The 17,209-nt window shown below is 56.5% G+C and overlaps 1 protein-coding gene across 12 annotated transcripts in view; it reads left to right on the forward strand.

Annotated features, from left to right (window-relative positions):
* Positions 1–17,209, forward strand: part of CACNA1G (calcium voltage-gated channel subunit alpha1 G) — a 60,978-nt gene that overhangs the window by 25,820 nt on the left and 17,949 nt on the right. For 4 of the 12 annotated variants that reach the window (XM_058675722.1, XM_058675724.1, XM_058675727.1 and 1 more), the window contains exons 10-23: positions 2,134–2,285; positions 2,950–3,135; positions 3,237–3,351; positions 3,436–3,591; positions 6,178–6,246; positions 7,624–7,708; positions 7,819–8,018; positions 10,900–11,328; positions 12,076–12,176; positions 12,305–12,428; positions 13,960–14,028; positions 14,154–14,338; positions 14,949–15,075; positions 16,781–16,906. In XM_058675722.1, the coding sequence (XP_058531705.1) occupies positions 2,134–2,285; positions 2,950–3,135; positions 3,237–3,351; positions 3,436–3,591; positions 6,178–6,246; positions 7,624–7,708; positions 7,819–8,018; positions 10,900–11,328; positions 12,076–12,176; positions 12,305–12,428; positions 13,960–14,028; positions 14,154–14,338; positions 14,949–15,075; positions 16,781–16,906 (2,124 nt within the window). The remainder of the gene's footprint in view (positions 1–2,133; positions 2,286–2,949; positions 3,136–3,236; positions 3,352–3,435; positions 3,592–6,177; positions 6,247–7,623; positions 7,709–7,818; positions 8,019–10,899; positions 11,329–12,075; positions 12,177–12,304; positions 12,429–13,959; positions 14,029–14,153; positions 14,339–14,948; positions 15,076–16,780; positions 16,907–17,209) is intronic. The other 8 variants (XM_058675726.1, XM_058675733.1, XM_058675732.1 and 5 more) reach the window with 3 other exon arrangements.

The raw sequence follows: 17,209 nt of genomic DNA on the forward strand, positions 1-17,209 counted from the left end.
ATGCTAGCCCCTAGTCCGATATTTTTGTTAATCTGAAACATAATTTCAGATTATTTCTTCAGACACAGCTGTGTTGTTCAGTCCACCCATGTGTCTAGATCCACAGAGCTTGGATCTATCTTGTGTTATGGAGTCAGAGGGATACAGGGTTGGGCTCTACCCTTCAGCCCTGTGACTTTGAACCTGGTGGTGTGCACTGTCTGTTGGCCTTGTTTGCTAATCTGTAAAATGAGCATGGGAGGGCCGTGCAGGTGAGTACATGGTAAGCTGGGGGCCTATAGAGCTTATGTCCAATCTGGGAGGCAAGACTGGGAGGCTAGCAGAATGACTGGGTGACAGGCTCCCCAGCAGTCTGGACCTAGCTGCGCGGGAAGCGTCTAAACCCTGAGCCTTCCCTGCCTGGACCCTGTTCCTTCCCCCACCTTCTGCGTTGTTCTTTTGTTCAGAGGGACTCCATGTCCGTCTGTGTGACCTGATTAACTGAGTCACGTGTCAGTGCCGTCTTCACTTCCAGTCTGTGGAGCTCAGACTTACTTGGCATCTGCTGGAGCTGTGAGCTCCATGCCACTCTGGTCCCACCACAGCCCCTCCTGCCCTGCGCAGCAGGCCCTCTGCTGTGCCTGCTAACCCAAGATGTGCCCCCAGCCTGCCTCAACCTCCAGGTCTACAGACATCCCTCACCTGCCTCTCCGAAGCACCTTCCTTCCAGCTCTTCTGCCTCCCACCCATGCTGGCCCCACAGACAGGGTCCATTTGGTCATGCCTAGCCCTGGCTTCATGCTTGGACAACCTGCCTGGGCAGTGGGCCAGACCAGGCAGCTGGGTAAGCGGGGACGGGGGTGTCTGATGGAATGTGAGGGCTTTGTGTGGTTATTACTTTAACTCAAATACTCTGAACAGCTACGGTGAGCCTTGGGCTTTTGGTTTGTTGAGATACTGATCAGCTGGGAGGCAACAACACCTCTCCCTGCATCCCTAACTCTCAGCCAGGCCATGCCTCTCTCCTCCTCCAAGCAGAACCAGGGTCTCTTTTTCCTGCCACCCTCCCTCTGGGGAGACCCCCAACCTCTGGAGTTCCTTTCCGTCACTGCCTGCTACTTAGCCTTTCTCGTCCTGAATTCCCGGGTTTCCTGCCAGGATCGTTTACTTTTGGCACTAAAGCAGGGTCTAAGGCCTCTTATTGTTCAGCTGGTCTGTGTGTGTACAACTCGTTTGCAGCCAGACGCCGAGTGTCCGGGAAGCGGGGTGCGTGGCTGGTGCATGTTGGTAGCTCTTGCACCACCTGGTGTGTTGCTAGGCATGCAGAAGGCACTTCATATGGAAAGCGGGTGACGAAGGAGCCAGAATAGGGGGGTGGGGTGGGGACTGTCATTCATTCTTCTGAGAGCGTCTTCCTGGGATGTGTTCTTGGTCCCAATCCCAGACCCTGGGTAGGAATGGAAAAGGCATGAGGTTGAAAACCTTGGTGACAGCCACATGGTGAGTGACGGGATCCACTGAGAACTTAGCCCAGGTGTCCTGGTCTCAAGCTGAGGCTGCAGGTGCCTTCTGCTCTGTGACAACTCTTCCAGTTGGGGTCTCCCTGCTGCCTCTCAGTGTAGGCGTAGCTGGCAGTGCATGCATTCTTGTGTGTGTGTGTGTGTGTGTGTGTGTGTGTGCAAGGGTAGCCAACAGTTGTCCAAGCAAAGCCTGCCAAATCCATAGAGTAGTCGTGGAATGTATGAGCTTGCATGTGAAGCCTGGGGGGATGGCCCCCTTCAAGATCAGCCTGCTACATGGAGCTGCTGGCCAGGGCCCACTGGACTGGCCCAGCACATGGCAGGGCAGGGCAGGACACAGAGCTTGTAGAGGGTGTTGGGTGGAGAACCCCAGAGAGCCTGTACCTTACCATCTGGGCCCCATTGTCAGGGAGTGGCTAGGCGTCTCCAGGGGTGCTTTTCCAGGGCAGGTGCATTGCCTCCTGGAATTCCTCCCGCTCTGCCCACCCCATGGTGAGCCTGAGCATTTGGCAGCCCCTACCTCCTCAGGGCATCTGTGCTGTTCCTCCTCTCCCCTGGGCCCCTGTATTTGGGTGGGCTAGGGTGTGGGGCTCAGGGAGCAGACTGTCACCTCACGCCGCACCCTGCCCTCCAGCCAGAAGAGCTGACCAATGCCCTGGAAATCAGCAACATCGTCTTCACCAGCCTCTTTGCCCTGGAGATGCTGCTGAAGCTGCTCGTGTATGGCCCCTTCGGCTACATCAAGAATCCCTACAACATCTTTGATGGCGTCATTGTTGTCATCAGGTGCGCCACTGCCTCCTGTGTGAAAGCCAGAGTGGGCATGGGGGGTGAGGCTGGGATCACGAGGCATGTTGCCATGCCAGGCACCCCCATGCTCCACACGGCGTCCTCTCTCTTGGCCCCACCTGGGTTCACATCCCCTTCCCCCAGGCTTGGGGGGTGAGGACTGGGAAGGTAGCTTTGGAGAGAGCAGTAAGAGGAGGAGGTCCTGCTTACAAAGTGTTTGGAAGCTCATGCAGACGTGGTGATAACTTGCTTGAGGGATTCCAAGACCTGGGGAAAGGGCTCCAGGTCCCACTCTCCCTCTCTCACCAGCCTGGGGCTAGGAGAACTGCTTTGTTGCTTTTTGGAATCAGTTGCTTTTTGGAATCAGTTTTAGATTTCATTAGGAGAGAGCAAAGCAAAAGCAAAAATACCATAACCTGATGTGCTTGCCTTGACCGGAACTGGGAGAGGGCTGCTGGCTGCTGTGGCTGCCAGGAGGTGATCTGGGGCGGAGGGACCTGGGGCTGCATCCACCCTGAGACCTTGCTGTCCCCAAGACTCCTTTCTGGAGGCTCCCGGCACACAATGTGCCAAGGGTGCAGGTGTACCAGTGTTCTGAAAGGAGGGGCAGAGAAGGGTCGGTACAGGGGCTGAGGCTGCCACCGGTCCTCCTGCCCCACAGCGTGTGGGAGATCGTAGGCCAGCAGGGGGGCGGCCTGTCAGTGCTGCGGACTTTCCGCCTGATGCGGGTGCTGAAGCTGGTGCGCTTCCTGCCGGCGCTGCAGCGGCAGCTCGTGGTGCTCATGAAGACCATGGACAACGTGGCCACCTTCTGCATGCTGCTTATGCTCTTCATCTTCATCTTCAGGTGAGTGCCACCAGGGAGATGGGCAGGGGCTGGGCTGGGAGGGCTGACAGTGATACTGGGGATCCTGATCTCTGTCCTTGGCTCCCCTGTTGTGTCCTCAGCATCCTGGGCATGCACCTCTTCGGCTGTAAGTTTGCATCCGAGCGGGACGGGGATACACTGCCGGACCGCAAGAATTTTGACTCCCTGCTGTGGGCCATTGTCACCGTCTTTCAGGTGCCGAGGGTGACAGGGACAGCCAGGGGCAGGGGCAGTCAGATACCCTGGGTTGGCGTCCTCACCCCTGTCCTCTGCCCCCAGATCCTGACCCAGGAGGACTGGAATAAAGTCCTCTACAACGGTATGGCCTCCACTTCATCCTGGGCTGCCCTCTATTTCATCGCGCTCATGACCTTCGGCAACTACGTGCTCTTTAACCTGCTGGTCGCCATTCTGGTGGAGGGCTTCCAGGCGGAGGTGATCCCTTGCCCTGCCCACTTCAGCCATCTGCCACAGTCCCACCTTCCGTGGTTGGGGAACAGGAGGAATTGGTGGAACCTTCTTCTCCATCCTCTATTGTGTTGAGCTGGGGTGGGGGGGGGGGAGATCCTATAGGAAATACCCCTCTGACTGAGCAGGGGTGGACAGCTGTGACTCTCCTTATCATGTGATGATTGAGTGGGGTCTCAGGCCAGGGGTTAGCTGCTTAGTGGATTCTGTCTCAAAGTCAGCGAGACTGCCCCAGCAAGGCAGGGATGTGAGTTGGGGGGGGTGCAGGGAGAGGGAGCTGGGAGTTGGACCCCAGAACTCGAGTGCTCTGTGAGACCCATTGGAGCCTAAGGGTGCAGGAGGTTGATGTGTGAGACCCAAAAACTCAGGCTGAACTGATGGAGATGCTACCAGGGCCCCGGGTGGGACTGAGCTGCCCAGGGTGAGAAATGAACCCAATTAGCCACGGGGATGGCAGAGATGAGCGTCCTATTTCCAGCCCGGCTCGGTCACCGCCGTCACAGGCAGCGTCATCAATTAATATTGATTTACATTGATCCTGCCCTTGCTGTGCCAGGGCACAGCCTGTGCCTAGTGGACCCACAGCCGCTCCTGTCCCCACCCAAGCTCTCAGGGCCATGCATCCAACAGGCCACTTGACCCAACCTAGAAATGCTGCAGGTTGGACCGGGAGATGCTCTTGGTCCAGTTCTCTCCAGGTGACCCGGATGGAAACTCCCGCTGCGGCCTGCTCTATAAATACCCAGCACATGGTGGAAAAACAAAAATCTATTTTCCGACTCTTGCCCGGCCCTGCCAGGGAGGGCTGTTCCCTGTGGGCTGGGCGGGCTGGCTGTTGGGGCGCGAGTGCGCGTTTCCCACACCGACCCCTCTCCCTGCTTCTGTTTGAATTCCGTGGCTGTCCACACTGGCAATGCTTCCCCTGCTGGGCGGCAGCAGGGGCAGCTTGTGGGGAAGGCAAGGGAAGACATCAGCATCCCACCACCTTGCTGGGGCCCCTTGTTTGGGACACAGATTCTGGGGTTCTCTGAGTCCTGTTACCTTCTCCCACAAGAACCAGCTTCTCCTTGGACTCTTGAGAGACGATGGGTGATGATCGGGGTACTGCTTAGCTCGCTTATGAATGGCAGCTTCTGGCAGCTAAGGTTCCCTGGAAAAATTGCTAGGAAACTCAGAGTCAAGTGGGGGTGGGATGGAAAACACCCCCCTGTCTGCTCCCGTCCTCTACACCATCCAGCCAGCTGCTGACTTGTGTCCCTACGGGCACCCCCCCCATCTCTGGCCCTCCCACCAACACCTTGTTACGTGGGAGAGCAGCTGAGCTGCCCGTTGCTAGGCAGCAACAGAGACTGAGTGTGGGAACCAGGCCATTTGCCTTGACCTGGTCACCATGGCCCTACTGGAGGTCTTTGGACAGCCCTAACTTGGAGGATGCCAAGATTTTGGTGGCCACATCCTCCTCGAAGTGCCTTTGTGGGCATGTGGGATCTTGGGTTGTGATGCTTTGCATCTGGGGTGGGATGCAAAGGGATTTAAAGTGAGTACTCTCTGTGGGGGTGAGCAGCAGTCAGGACATTGATGTGCCTGTGCGAGAGACTGAGCCAGGGGCTGCGCTGTGCTGTACTCCGCGGAGATGTGGAAAGGGGAGGTGTTGGTTGATGCCAGTGACCTGAACACCTCCAGGGGCTCTTGCCATCTGCTGTAGAGTTGTTCACAGGCCCACTGCTAGCAGGGAGGGGCTGGTTTTGTCACAGCACAAGAAGCAGCTGTCCCCTGGACGAGCCTCCCTGTTCCTCACCCTGCTATCCTTGCCTCCCGTGCCAGAAGGTAGGGGCAGAGCAGAACCTGCGTGACTTCTGATGTCCTGACTTGCAGGGGGGCAGTATTTGCACCCCCCGTCTGTAACTCCAGTGCATACTTAGTTAAATGAACAGGCAGTAGATCCTGCGTGGGGCAGTTCACTGATGCAGAGCCACACCCCCAGTACCAGTTGTCCATCTGTGCTGACTGGAAGGGAGCTAGGAAGCCTCTTTCTGCCCCTTGTTGCATCCCACGCTGACCGTTCCTGCAGCCCTGCTTCCCACCCTCCATGCCTGTCCTCCCCGCCACCCCCGAGCCTGGAGCCGAGGAGAGAAGAGCTATGTTCTGAGCTGGAGACCCCAGTCCCTCCTCTTTGGCTGTCCATCATGCCACTTGGAGCACTTTCCCTGACCTCTCTAAACCTCACAGTGAGCGAGCGGGGCGGATTAAGCTGGTTCACAGTGCCAGGCATGTTCTCCGTGGATGCTGGCTCCGGTCAGGGTCTTTGAGGGGCTTCGTTCCTTCCTGCCCTGTCCCCATCTTCTAGCCTCTGCCCATACCCTTCAGATTCCTGCTGGCCTGGGGGCCGGTGGCTGAATTCTGGAAGGCTGCCCTGTCCCCTCTCCTGTGTCTCCCACCCCACTGTACCGTGGGGTTTGGCATCCCTCTTCTTCTGACGCTGCCTGCTGGCGTCCGAAGGCCCCAGCGCCTGTGACCAGTGCGCCTCCCCTACCTCCCCCCCTCTCCCTGTAGGAAATCAGCAAACGGGAAGATACGAGTGGACAGTTAAGCTGTATTCAGCTGCCTGTCGACTCCCAGGGGGTAGGTACGCAATCCTGAGTTGGCATGCCCCTGTGCCCCGTGCCCCGTGCCCCTTCCACCTCCATGTCTCTGTGCTCACTCATGTCACGCTCTGCTGCTGTGCATCTGTGGTCGCCGTGGTGGTCATTGGTGTTGTGAGGTTTGCTTTGATTATAAGTCCCTTCCCCTGGAGGACATGGGAGGAAGGTGCATCCATGCCTCTGCCCCCAGCACCACACACAGGGCACGGCTCCTGTCTCTACTGGCCCGCTGGACAGGGCCAGGGAAGGAAGGGACTTAGAATCCTCTGTGTGCACATGTGTAGGGCACGGTCAGGACTGTGGTTGCGAGACGTGCTCCTCATCTGTGCCCTCTACACCCCTCCCCCGGGCCCCTGTAGGGGGACCTCACTAACTGCCTCCACTCACGGAGATGTTCTGGGAGGACATGGACATGGGATGTGACTCTTGCCAGAAGGCACCAGAATTAGAGTCTTGGGTCCCCTTGTCACACCCAGTGAGGTCCTGCCAGCCAACTCGGGGCGTGTCCCTCCCCTGGTCCCTGCATGGAGCCTGTGCCCTGCTGTTGCTTGCACCAGCACCAGAATTGGGGACAAAGCCAGGATCCCCCCACCCCCCGCAAAGGACCCCACAGTGCTATGCGTCCCAAGCAGCCCCCTGGAGATTGCACTTGATAATTAAAGGCCTCGTTAGGGATGTAAACTGAGTTAATGAAAATGATCCCCCGAGATGCCAATTACCCAATATTTATGTCCTTATCAAAAGTAGCAATCAAGTATTTTTTTAATAACTTCTTAAGGAGAAGTGTGTAATTACTGGGGAACCTACTGACCTGCTAAGAAGGATGAAAAAAACTATCCCAGAGACAGGGAGAGAGGTGAAAAAATATTTTTTTTTTTTTTTCAAAAAATGGGGCCGGGGAGTGTTAGGGTCTTGGGGAAGGGAGGAGGCAGAGGGACCCCTGGCACTGAGCTGTGCTATCTGGGGTCTGCGGCTTGGGGGAGGGGCCTTGCAGAGCTGAGGCAGGGACTCCCAGTGGACTTTAGGAATTGAGGCTCCAGTGACCACTTCACCCATGCCCCCAGCTCCTTTGAGCTGTGCCATCTGCCTGCCCAACTACCCCCAGCCACCCACCAAGACTGGTGGTGCTGTGTGCTGGGGTTAGCTGTGACCTTCTCAGAGATATGAGCAGGGGAAGACAAAGGCCTTGGGAAGCCTTGGGTGGAGTGGCCTGTACCAGTGCATGCCCTGTGCCGTGGTGGCTGGTTCTGTGGCCTGTGTGTGTGTGTGCGCGCGCGTGTGTGCGTAGAGACCAGAGTCCATCATGGTGACCCCTGCTTGGCCGTGTCCCTGATAGCCTGCTACTCCCCTGCCTTAGGGAGATGCCACCAAGTCGGAGTCGGAGCCTGATGTCTTCTCGCCCAGCCTGGATGGTGAGGGGGACAGGAAGAAGCACTTGGCCTGTGAGTACCTGCCTCATAGGGGCAGCCTCTGGCTCCCTGGCTGCTGTGAGTGGACTCAGGGTCTCTCTCTCTCTCTCCTCCCCTTCCATTCCTCCCACACCTGCTGGCAGTGGTGTCCCTGGGGGAGCACCCAGAGCTGCGGAAGAGTTTGTTGCCTCCTCTCATCATCCACACAGCCGCCACACCCATGTCGCTGCCCAAGAGCAACAGCACGGGCCTGGGCGAGGCGCTGGGCCCAGGCTCCCGCCGCACCAGCAGCAGCGGCTCCGCCGAGCCTGGGGCAGCCCCCGAGATGAAGTCACCGGTAGGGGTACATGCAGGTGGGAGATACTTGGAGGAAGAACGGACAGCATGGGGGTGGGGACAGCCCCTGGACTGTGGGCTGGACGGGGTCCAGGGGAATCCCAGAGTTGGTGATGCAGCTGTGACCTTGGAGACAACAGGGCAGGTTCTCCTGGGCCCGAATTGAGTAACCTTGGACAAGAACTGGACCTTGCCGAGCCTCTTCTGTAGGTGGGAGAAGGGTACTGTATGTCTAAGATGTATTTATTTGTTTAAAGGGCAGTTACAGAGACAGAGAGAGAAAGCTAGATCTTCCATCTACTGATTCCCTTCCCAACTGGAGCTGAGCCATGCTGAAGTCAGGAACCAGGAGCTTCCTCCAAATCTGCCTCATGCGTGCCGGTGCCCAAGCACTTGGGCCATCTTCGTTGCTTTCCCAGGCCATTAGCAGAGAGCTGGATTGAACGTGTAACTGCTGAGACTAGAACCAGTGTCCATATGGGATGCCAGAATCACAGGCAGTGACTTAATTTGCTATGCCATGATACTGACCCCCTCACTTTTAGTTTATTTGTTTTTAGAATTTATTATTATTATTTTATTTATTTTATTTTTATTGGAAACTCAGATATACAAGAGAGGAGGAGAGACAGAGGAAGATCTTCCATCTGTTGATTCACTCCCCAAGCAGCCTCAAGGGCCAGAGCTGCGCCAATCCGAAGCCAGGGGCCAGGAGCCTCCTCCAGGTCTCCCACACAGGTGCAGGATCCCAAGGCTTTGGGCCATCCTCAACTGCTTTCCCAGGCCACAAGCAGGGAACCAAATGGGAAGCAGGGATGCCAGGATTAGAACCGGTGCCCATATGGGATTCCGGCGCATATGAGGCAGGAACTTTAGCTGCAAGGTTACCATGCTAGACCCTATAATTTTAAGTGACAAATAATAGTCTTACATATTTGTGAGGATACCCTGTGTCATTTTGATATGCATACATTATTGAGTGATTAAGTCAAGCTGATTAAGCTAACCACTGTTTCACATACTTACTTTCTTGTGAAAACATTTAAAATCTCCTCTCTTAGCAATTGTAAAATAAACATAACATTATTACCCACAATACTCAATATGCTGTGCAAGAAATCTCAAAAGCATTCCTCTTATCTAATTGAAAGTTTTCATCTTTAAAAAATTCTTCATAAAATTCAAAATTTTAAATAAAATAAAAAAGAAATAAACTAATTTTTTTAAAAATCTGACTTTCCAGTAAGAATAAATAAAGCTTTAAAAAATGTCTTTATTTTTGAGAGATAGAGAGGCAAATGCAGAGACAGAGAGATCTGCCATCCACTCCCCAAATGCCTCCAGCAACCAGGATTGAGTCAGGCTGAAGTTAGGAGACAGGCGGTCAGTCCGGGTCTCCCGTACAGATGGCAGGGACCAAAGTACTCGGGTCATCACTGCTGCTACTCCAGGTGCACATTAGCATGCAGCTGAATTGGAAGCAGAGTCTTTCTTGAGCCTAAGACTTGGGCTGTGGGCTGCAGATATCCTAAGTGACTTAGCAGGTGCATTGGAAGCCTCATCTTCTTTTTTTAAAAAGGATTTATTTATTATTTCTTTGAAAGGCAGATTCGTAGAGAATCTGAAAGAGAAATAGAAAGATCTTCCATCTGCTGGTTCACTCTCCAAATGGCCACAGTGGCCAGAGCTGAGCCAATCCAAAGCCAGGAGCCAGACACCTCCTCTGGGTCACCCACATGGTACAGGAGTCCAGGCTTTGGGCTATCCTCTGCTGCTTTCCCAGGCCATAAGTAGGGAGCTGGATTGGAAGTGGAGCAGTTGGGACATAAACCGGTGTCCGTCTGAAAGCTGGCACCTGCAGGTGAAGGATTAGCCTATTGAGCCACTGCACCTTTTGACCTATGTCTCCTCACTGCCACCCCTCTGGCCACTATCCCACTTTCTGCTTCTGTGAGTTTTATATTTTGGGCTTCCACTGAGAGGTGAGATCATGTGGTATTTATTTGTCTTTCTGGGCCTGGCTTATTTCACTTAGCCTCCTGGTGGCTTGTCATCGCAGGATTTCCTTCTTTGAGGCCGAGTAGTATTCCATTGTGTGTCTGTACACCGCATTTCCTTTACACAGTCATCTGACGACGGGTGCGTCTGTTGGCTCCGTGTGTTGGCTGTCGTGAATAGTGCTCAGCGAACATGGGTGTGCACCTACGTCTTCCGCATGCTGATTTTAAATCTTTTGGATGTATACCCAGGAGTGGGCTAGCTGGATCATATGGTAGTTCTATTTTGAGTGCTTGGAGGAACCTCCGTAATGGCAGTGCTAATTTACATTCCCACCAACAGTGCGTCGGGTCCCTTTTCTCCACACCCTCACCAACCCGTTATCCATCTTCATTTAATCTATTATAGCTGCCACAGCAGGTGTGAGGTGGTATCTCATTGTGCTTTTAGTCTGTGTGTCTCTGATGATTAGTGATCCCAAGCCTTCTTTTGTGTATCTGTCACCATTGGCAGATCTTCTTTGAGGAAACATCTATTCAGGTCCTTTGCCTGTTTTTAAAATGGGGTGTTTTCTTGCTGTTGAGTTGTTTTACGTGCTTCTTGCCATGCTTTTCCGCCCCCACTCAGCTGAGGGAAACATTTGAGGAATAAGCACCATGGCCTTCTCTGTAGGACAGCTGAGGAAGAGGAGGCACAGAGAGGTTTACTGTCTCCCCACAGGTTGCACAGCTGCTCGGGTCTGACGCCACGCATGAGTCCAGGGCTTCTGCTCACACACCTCTGGAGATGATAGGGTGCCAGTAGAGGTTCACAGGATAGGGGGGTGTACATGAAGGGTTCAGGGCCCTGTGACCCCTGGCTGAAACCATTCTGTTCTGCTCACCCTTCAGCCAAGTGCTCGCAGCTCTCCGCACAGTCCCTGGAGCGCAGCCAGCAGCTGGACCAGCCGGCGTTCTAGCCGCAACAGCCTGGGCCGCGCCCCCAGCCTCAAGCGGAGGAGCCCAAGTGGGGAGAGGCGGTCCCTGCTGTCGGGTGAGGGCCGGGAGAGCCAAGACGAGGAGAGCTCGGAGGAGGAGAGGGCCAGCCCTGCCGGCAGTGACCGTTGCCACAGGGGCTCCCTGGAGCGGGAAGCCAAGAGCTCCTTTGACCTGCCGGACACGCTGCAGGTGCCTGGGCTGCACCGCACAGCCAGTGGCCGCAGCTCTGCCTCTGAGCACCAGGACTGCAATGGCAAGTCATCTTCGGGGCGCCTGGCCCGGGCTCTGCGGCCCGATGACCCCCCACTGGATGGGGATGACGGCGATGACGAGGGCAATCTGGTGAGGTCCCTGTGGGCACAGTGACCCCCCTCACCCTGACCTTGAGAGCGGGGAGCTGTGCCAGCCCAGCAGGAGTTACCATGCCAAGCCCTTGACCTTGACCTTGACCTTGACCATGACTTCCCAACAGCCCCTCTTCCCCTCTGCCTGCCTTGCCTGGGGCTGTGGCACTGCGGTCCAGGAGGATATGAATGGCTTTGGGCAGATGCATATGAATCTTTCATGGCCCTCCCCCTGTGACTCAGAAAGACCCATCATTCATCTCTCCAAACTGGTCCCAACCCCCCTTCTCATCTGGACCTCATCACAAGCTTTGATTTGGCAGCTTGTCCTTATCCGTCCCTCTTCCCAACCCCCAGTGCTCCTGCCCCATTTCCCTAGAGCTGTGGGTTGCAGGGACCTGAGACCACAGGGTTAGCTCGGCAAGAGCCACTGTCTCCTCAAGCAGGTGTATCTTTGAACAGATAGATGCCCTGGGCACAATGTTTGGTCACTGATGCTGCTTCCAAGTCCAGGGGGGGAGGAGACACAGGGTAGGGGAAGGCAGAGGGCTGGACTGGAGGCAGGTGTGGGCCCTGAGGGGAGAACCTACAGAAGGGGGAGCAAAGAGAGGAGGGGAGAGGGCCGGCAAGGTTTGTAGGGGGCTGGGGAGATGGTTTTAGGAAGGAAGGAAGAAAGCAGGGTGCCGAGGGTCCGCAGGAAGACTGGAGACCTGGCACACCTCACACCGCAATGTTCACTCCACAGAGCAAAGGGGAACGGATCCGAGCCTGGGTCCGGGCCCGGCTCCCTGCCTGCTGCCGCGAGCGAGACACTTGGTCTGCCTACATCTTCCCTCCTCAGTCGAAGTGAGCAAGGGGGCTCTGCCATGTGCCCCACGATGTCATTTAGAATGCTTTAAGTGGCATCCTGCCCTGGGGGTGTGGGGAAGGGTTGCTCCTACCCCCTCCTAGCCTGGATTTTTGTCCCCATGCAGGTTCCGCCTCCTGTGCCACCGGATCATCACCCACAAGATGTTCGACCACGTGGTCCTTGTCATCATCTTCCTCAACTGCATCACCATTGCCATGGAGCGCCCCAAAATCGACCCTCACAGTGCTGTGAGTACCCAGAATCACAAACAAGCTTGCGACGTCCCATGCCATCCCAGGTCCTTCCTGGAAGTACCACCCAGAGGCAGCACTGAAGGCAGGATGGCTAGGACGGTGACCCTCCTGCCTAGGATCACGTGGCAAGAGGACGGACACTGAAATTCTCCCTGGCGTCTCTCAGACTCCACACCTTGTTTCTGGTCCCTCAAGATGCATCCCGTACCCTCTTTACCTCAGTTTCCCCTCTGTGATCCGCCAGGTCAGCTGGCTGCTCTGTTGTACTCTGGTCTGTCTGCGGATGGCATGCTTCCCCAGGAGCCACAGGCGTGTGAAGCTCATGTGGACCCTTGAGTGTCAGGGTCCTGCCAACAGGAGATGGCCCCAGCATGGCTGGAGTGGTCCTGCCTCCCTTTCTCCCAGCCAAGGCTCTTGGTCCTGATGGTGACCTGCGCACAATGGGGGACATGGCGCACAGCCTGCCCCAGGGTACTGCCAGATAGGACAGGGAAGCTGCTTGTTGCTCTCTGTGCTCCTGAAGACAAGTAGGTCTTCAAGGGCTGTCACGGCAATGTTGTCAATTCTGCTTGGCCGTGAACCTGTCAGTCTTTCTCAAAAGGGGAAAAAGACCGGAGGCCTGAGTCTTGACCACAGCGCCTGGGGCCTGGCTTGTTCCCACGGGTCCAGTGACTCCAAGAGCTGTCTCTCCCTCTCTCCTGGGCCCCTCCTTGCTGGCAGCCTTTCAGGTCCTACAGGGCGGGTAGGTGTGCTTCCCGCCCTCCTCCCATCCCTGGCACTTTGCACCATTGCCTGGAAGTGGCCAGAGGTCTCCTCGCACCTCTTCACTGCCTCCCACAACCCTGTGTGTATTCTGTTAGGGAGAGCTCCAGCCAGCTGGGATGTGCTGGGCAGAGCTGAGATGAGCAGGGGCTGGCAAGGGCTTACTAGGGGATGGAGCACCAGCCCTGAGGACCCCCCACTGTCCCCATCTCGGGCTTGGAGCTGGTCCCTCTGCCCTGAGCTGCCCTCTCACAGGGCTCTCTGCCCCTGACTCCCAGTCCCCAGCTCTGTCCTATGCTGGCCCTGCCACACCGCAGCTATAGACTCTGGCTCCGAACCCTGGGCATTGCAGCTGCTCCTGCCTTGCCCTGGCCCATGTCCAGTATCAGTGTGGTGGCTGGGGGAGCCCTGCTGCCCACAATAAGAAAGCGAGTGAGTGAAGAGGATGGAATCGCAGATGAGGATGGGATGGCAGGGGTCATGTTAAATCCTGCCCCACTTGGGACTCAGTAAATGGGGCCTGGACTGTGGGACTCACATGCCAGCCTTGAGTTGCACCTCCTTGCCTGCTTGGGGCCACATGTGTGGGCAGGGCTGGGCCGAGACTATCTACAGAGCTTGGGGCCTCACCTGGGCTGTGTGTGTGTGTGTATGGCAAGGGAAGGGTAGTGTCACGGAACAGCCTCATGCTGTTTCTGGCAACTGTGTGCAGGGGCTGGGTGGGGAGTCCTGGTGGGCAGCACCTACCTCCTCTCTCTTGTAGGAACGCATCTTCCTGACCCTCTCCAACTACATCTTCACCGCAGTCTTTCTGGCCGAAATGACAGTAAAGGTGATGGGCATGGACGCCATTCTGGCCCATCTGGGTGGGGGTGGTGTCACTATGGACCTGACTGAGGGTGGGTGGGTGGGATCCGCAGGGAGAGTGATGTGTGATGCCGTGGCTATGGTTTCCAGGTGGTGGCACTGGGCTGGTGCTTTGGGGAGCAAGCCTACCTGCGCAGTAGCTGGAATGTGCTGGACGGGCTGCTCGTGCTCATCTCGGTCATCGACATCCTCGTGTCCATGGTCTCAGACAGCGGCACCAAGATCCTGGGCATGCTCAGGGTGCTGCGGCTGCTGCGGACCCTGCGCCCACTCAGGTAAGCCCACCTGTCTGCTAGGCACACTTCCTGCCTCCTCGCCGGGGTGACCTGCTCCTCAGGGCCACTTGGTGGACACAAGCCTTATTGTAACAGTAGAAGCTGTTCCTTGGTTGGTCTTCCTGGGACAACATCTGGCCCACCCTAGAGTGACAGTGCTGTCCTGTCAGACCCTCCGCACCTGGCAAGGTTCTGCCTTCTCAGGGAGCCCCTTTAATCAGGAAGCCCGACCCCAACTCAGGTGTCTCAGTTGGGCCGACTATGACTTACTGGTGAGGCATCCTTGGGTGGGCTTTTTCTCTCCCTGCTGCCCCCTACAAGTCTGTCCTTTGGACCACCACGGCGTCCCCCCCTTTGAGATCAGTCCCCTCACCACAGCCCAACTGGATGATGTGTTTGACATCCTTAGAGCCGGGTATTTGGAGATTATCAGCAATGGGTGGGAAAGGAGAGGGGATGCTGTGAAAAGGAGCTTCTGCCCAGCACTCACAGTGGTGAACCTCCACTCCACATCCCGCCTCCCAGCACCCAGGAGGGATCCTGCAGGGGTGGGGATGAGGACTTGTCTGAGCTTAGAGGACCACTCTCAGGCCCTGCCTGCCCTCCCCAGGGTCATCAGCCGGGCACAGGGGCTGAAGCTGGTGGTGGAGACGCTGATGTCCTCACTGAAGCCCATCGGCAACATTGTGGTCATCTGCTGTGCCTTCTTCATCATCTTCGGCATCCTGGGCGTGCAGGTGTGCAGGACCTTGGTACCAGGATTGGGGAAGTCCCAACAGGGCTCTCCTCTTGCCTCTTGGGTCCTGAGCCTTCAGCCGCCCCTGCCTCCTCTGCATCCCGCTTGGCCTCTTGGGCGCTTTGCAGCAGGGCTATGAGCCTCTAAGAGGAGAGCTCCAGGGTGGACCCAGGCCTGAGCAAGGCGTCAGGCTTTCTCACTCGCTGGCCGGTACTGTGTGCGGGGATCTCCTCCCTTCCTTGCTTTGAGCAGGGCGGGCTGCAGGCCAGGCCTGGGGATCCAGGACCCGACAGCTGGGCCAGGTTAGCGGCTGCTGGCAGGCAGTCGACGACGCAGACCCCAGACAAGGCAGGAAGTGGGGGCTGTGGTGCAGGGGAGGGGGTAGGGAGGACTGGCCTCCTGCCCAGGGAGGAAACTTGGCTTTGGAGGAAAAAGAGGCAGAGCTGCCTGCAGGAGTCATCAGATGCCTGGCGGGGCTGGTGGGGAGCTGGGGAGTCCCTCCACCCTGGTCTGCCCACACCTCTGCTCCAGATGCTTCGTCTGCAGGGCAGACAGCTGGCTGTTGGGGCAGCGTGGGAGCCCCTGTGGCTACCAGCTGCCCCTCCTCTCCCTTCTGTCAGCTTCCTGGGATGTCCTCTCTGCCCTGGGGAGAGGCTGTTCCCTGGTTTCCTAGAAATTCTCTAACCCTAGGACCAAGCTGCACTTGCCAAGGCTGTGGGGTGCCTCTGTGCTCGCGCCTGCCACACACACACATGCCCTGGAGCCCTTTGGCTTACCAGAGTGACCATTGTTGAGCTTCATCCTGGGCCTACTCTGGTGGCCTCAGTGTGTCCCCAGCAGCATGCTCAGGCCCCTGGTCCTCCCTCCTTTCCCTCTAGTCTCTGCCCCATCAAGTCCTAGCCTGACCGGCAATGCAAGGAGGGTGAGCCTTCTGGGCCAATAGAGCTGGGCTCCAGTCTCCCTTTCTATCACCTGCTGGCTTTGAATGAGCTTCTCTAAACCTCAGTTTTGCTCATCTGTATAGTGGGGTTTCCTATCCTCTCCCTCAGTATCCGTAGATATTGTGAAAATTTAAAACCCAACTCGAATGTGACCACAATCACCTGGATGGCTTGTCGTAATATCTAAAGGGATAGGCACTCAGCCTAGTGGTTAGGATGCCTGCATAGCACATCACAGGGCCTGGGTTTGAGTCCTGGCTCTGCCCTTTGATCCCAGCTTCCCTGGGGGGCAGGGCTGATGGCTCAAGTCATTGGCTTCCTGCCACCTACACCTGGGTTGTATTCCTGGCTCCTGCTTTAGTCCAGCCCAGCCCCAATAAACAAGCGGCAGGGAGCTCTCTCCCAGCCTCTCCAATAAATTCAACTCCCAGCCCAGAGTGTGGGGTTCAGTGGACTGAGAGGCCTGAGAATGTGCATTCCTAACATGTTCCATGTGACCCTGATGGGACAAACCCCCTACCCTTTGGTGGGAGACGAAGGAGTGGTCCCCCTCCTTTCTTGGTACTTGCCATAATCACCTGACCTCCTCTTGTGTAAGGAAAAGAAGAGGGTACAGGGGAGGGGAGAGCCTGGTGAGTGTTTCCCAGTTTGGCTGAGCCCCAAGCTGTGTGTGCTCAGGCTACTGGGGCTGGTCTGAGCTGGGGCTGGGGGCTCTGAACTTCTGGAGCCAGGCTCGCCTCACTCGGGCTCTCTGTGTATGTCCAGCTCTTCAAAGGCAAGTTCTTCGTGTGTCAGGGCGAGGACACCAGAAATATCACCAACAAGTCGGACTGTGCCGAGGCCAGTTACCGGTGGGTTCGACACAAGTACAACTTCGACAACTTGGGCCAGGTGAGCTCCAGGCACCGAAGGAGGGTGGTGGTGGAGAGTGTGAGATTCAATGCTGTCTCAGCTGGAGATCTGGCCCCTAGCTCTTCCCTCTTCTGTTCCACTGCCAACCTGGCCATGCCACAACTGTTCAGCTAGTCTTTCGGCCTCTTTGAGAGCTGGGACTCAGAGAGGGTCTGGGAGTGGCCAAGGGCCAGAGAACTGCACGTGTGAGGTTGGGAGCAGGCAGCATTGGATGTCAGTCCCAGCACACTGTGATGTCAGCCTGGTGACCCTGGACAGCTGACTTCCGGGAGTCTTAGTTTT

This window comes from Ochotona princeps, chromosome 17 (genome assembly GCF_030435755.1).
Source record: "Ochotona princeps isolate mOchPri1 chromosome 17, mOchPri1.hap1, whole genome shotgun sequence".
Lineage (NCBI taxonomy): Eukaryota > Metazoa > Chordata > Mammalia > Lagomorpha > Ochotonidae > Ochotona > Ochotona princeps.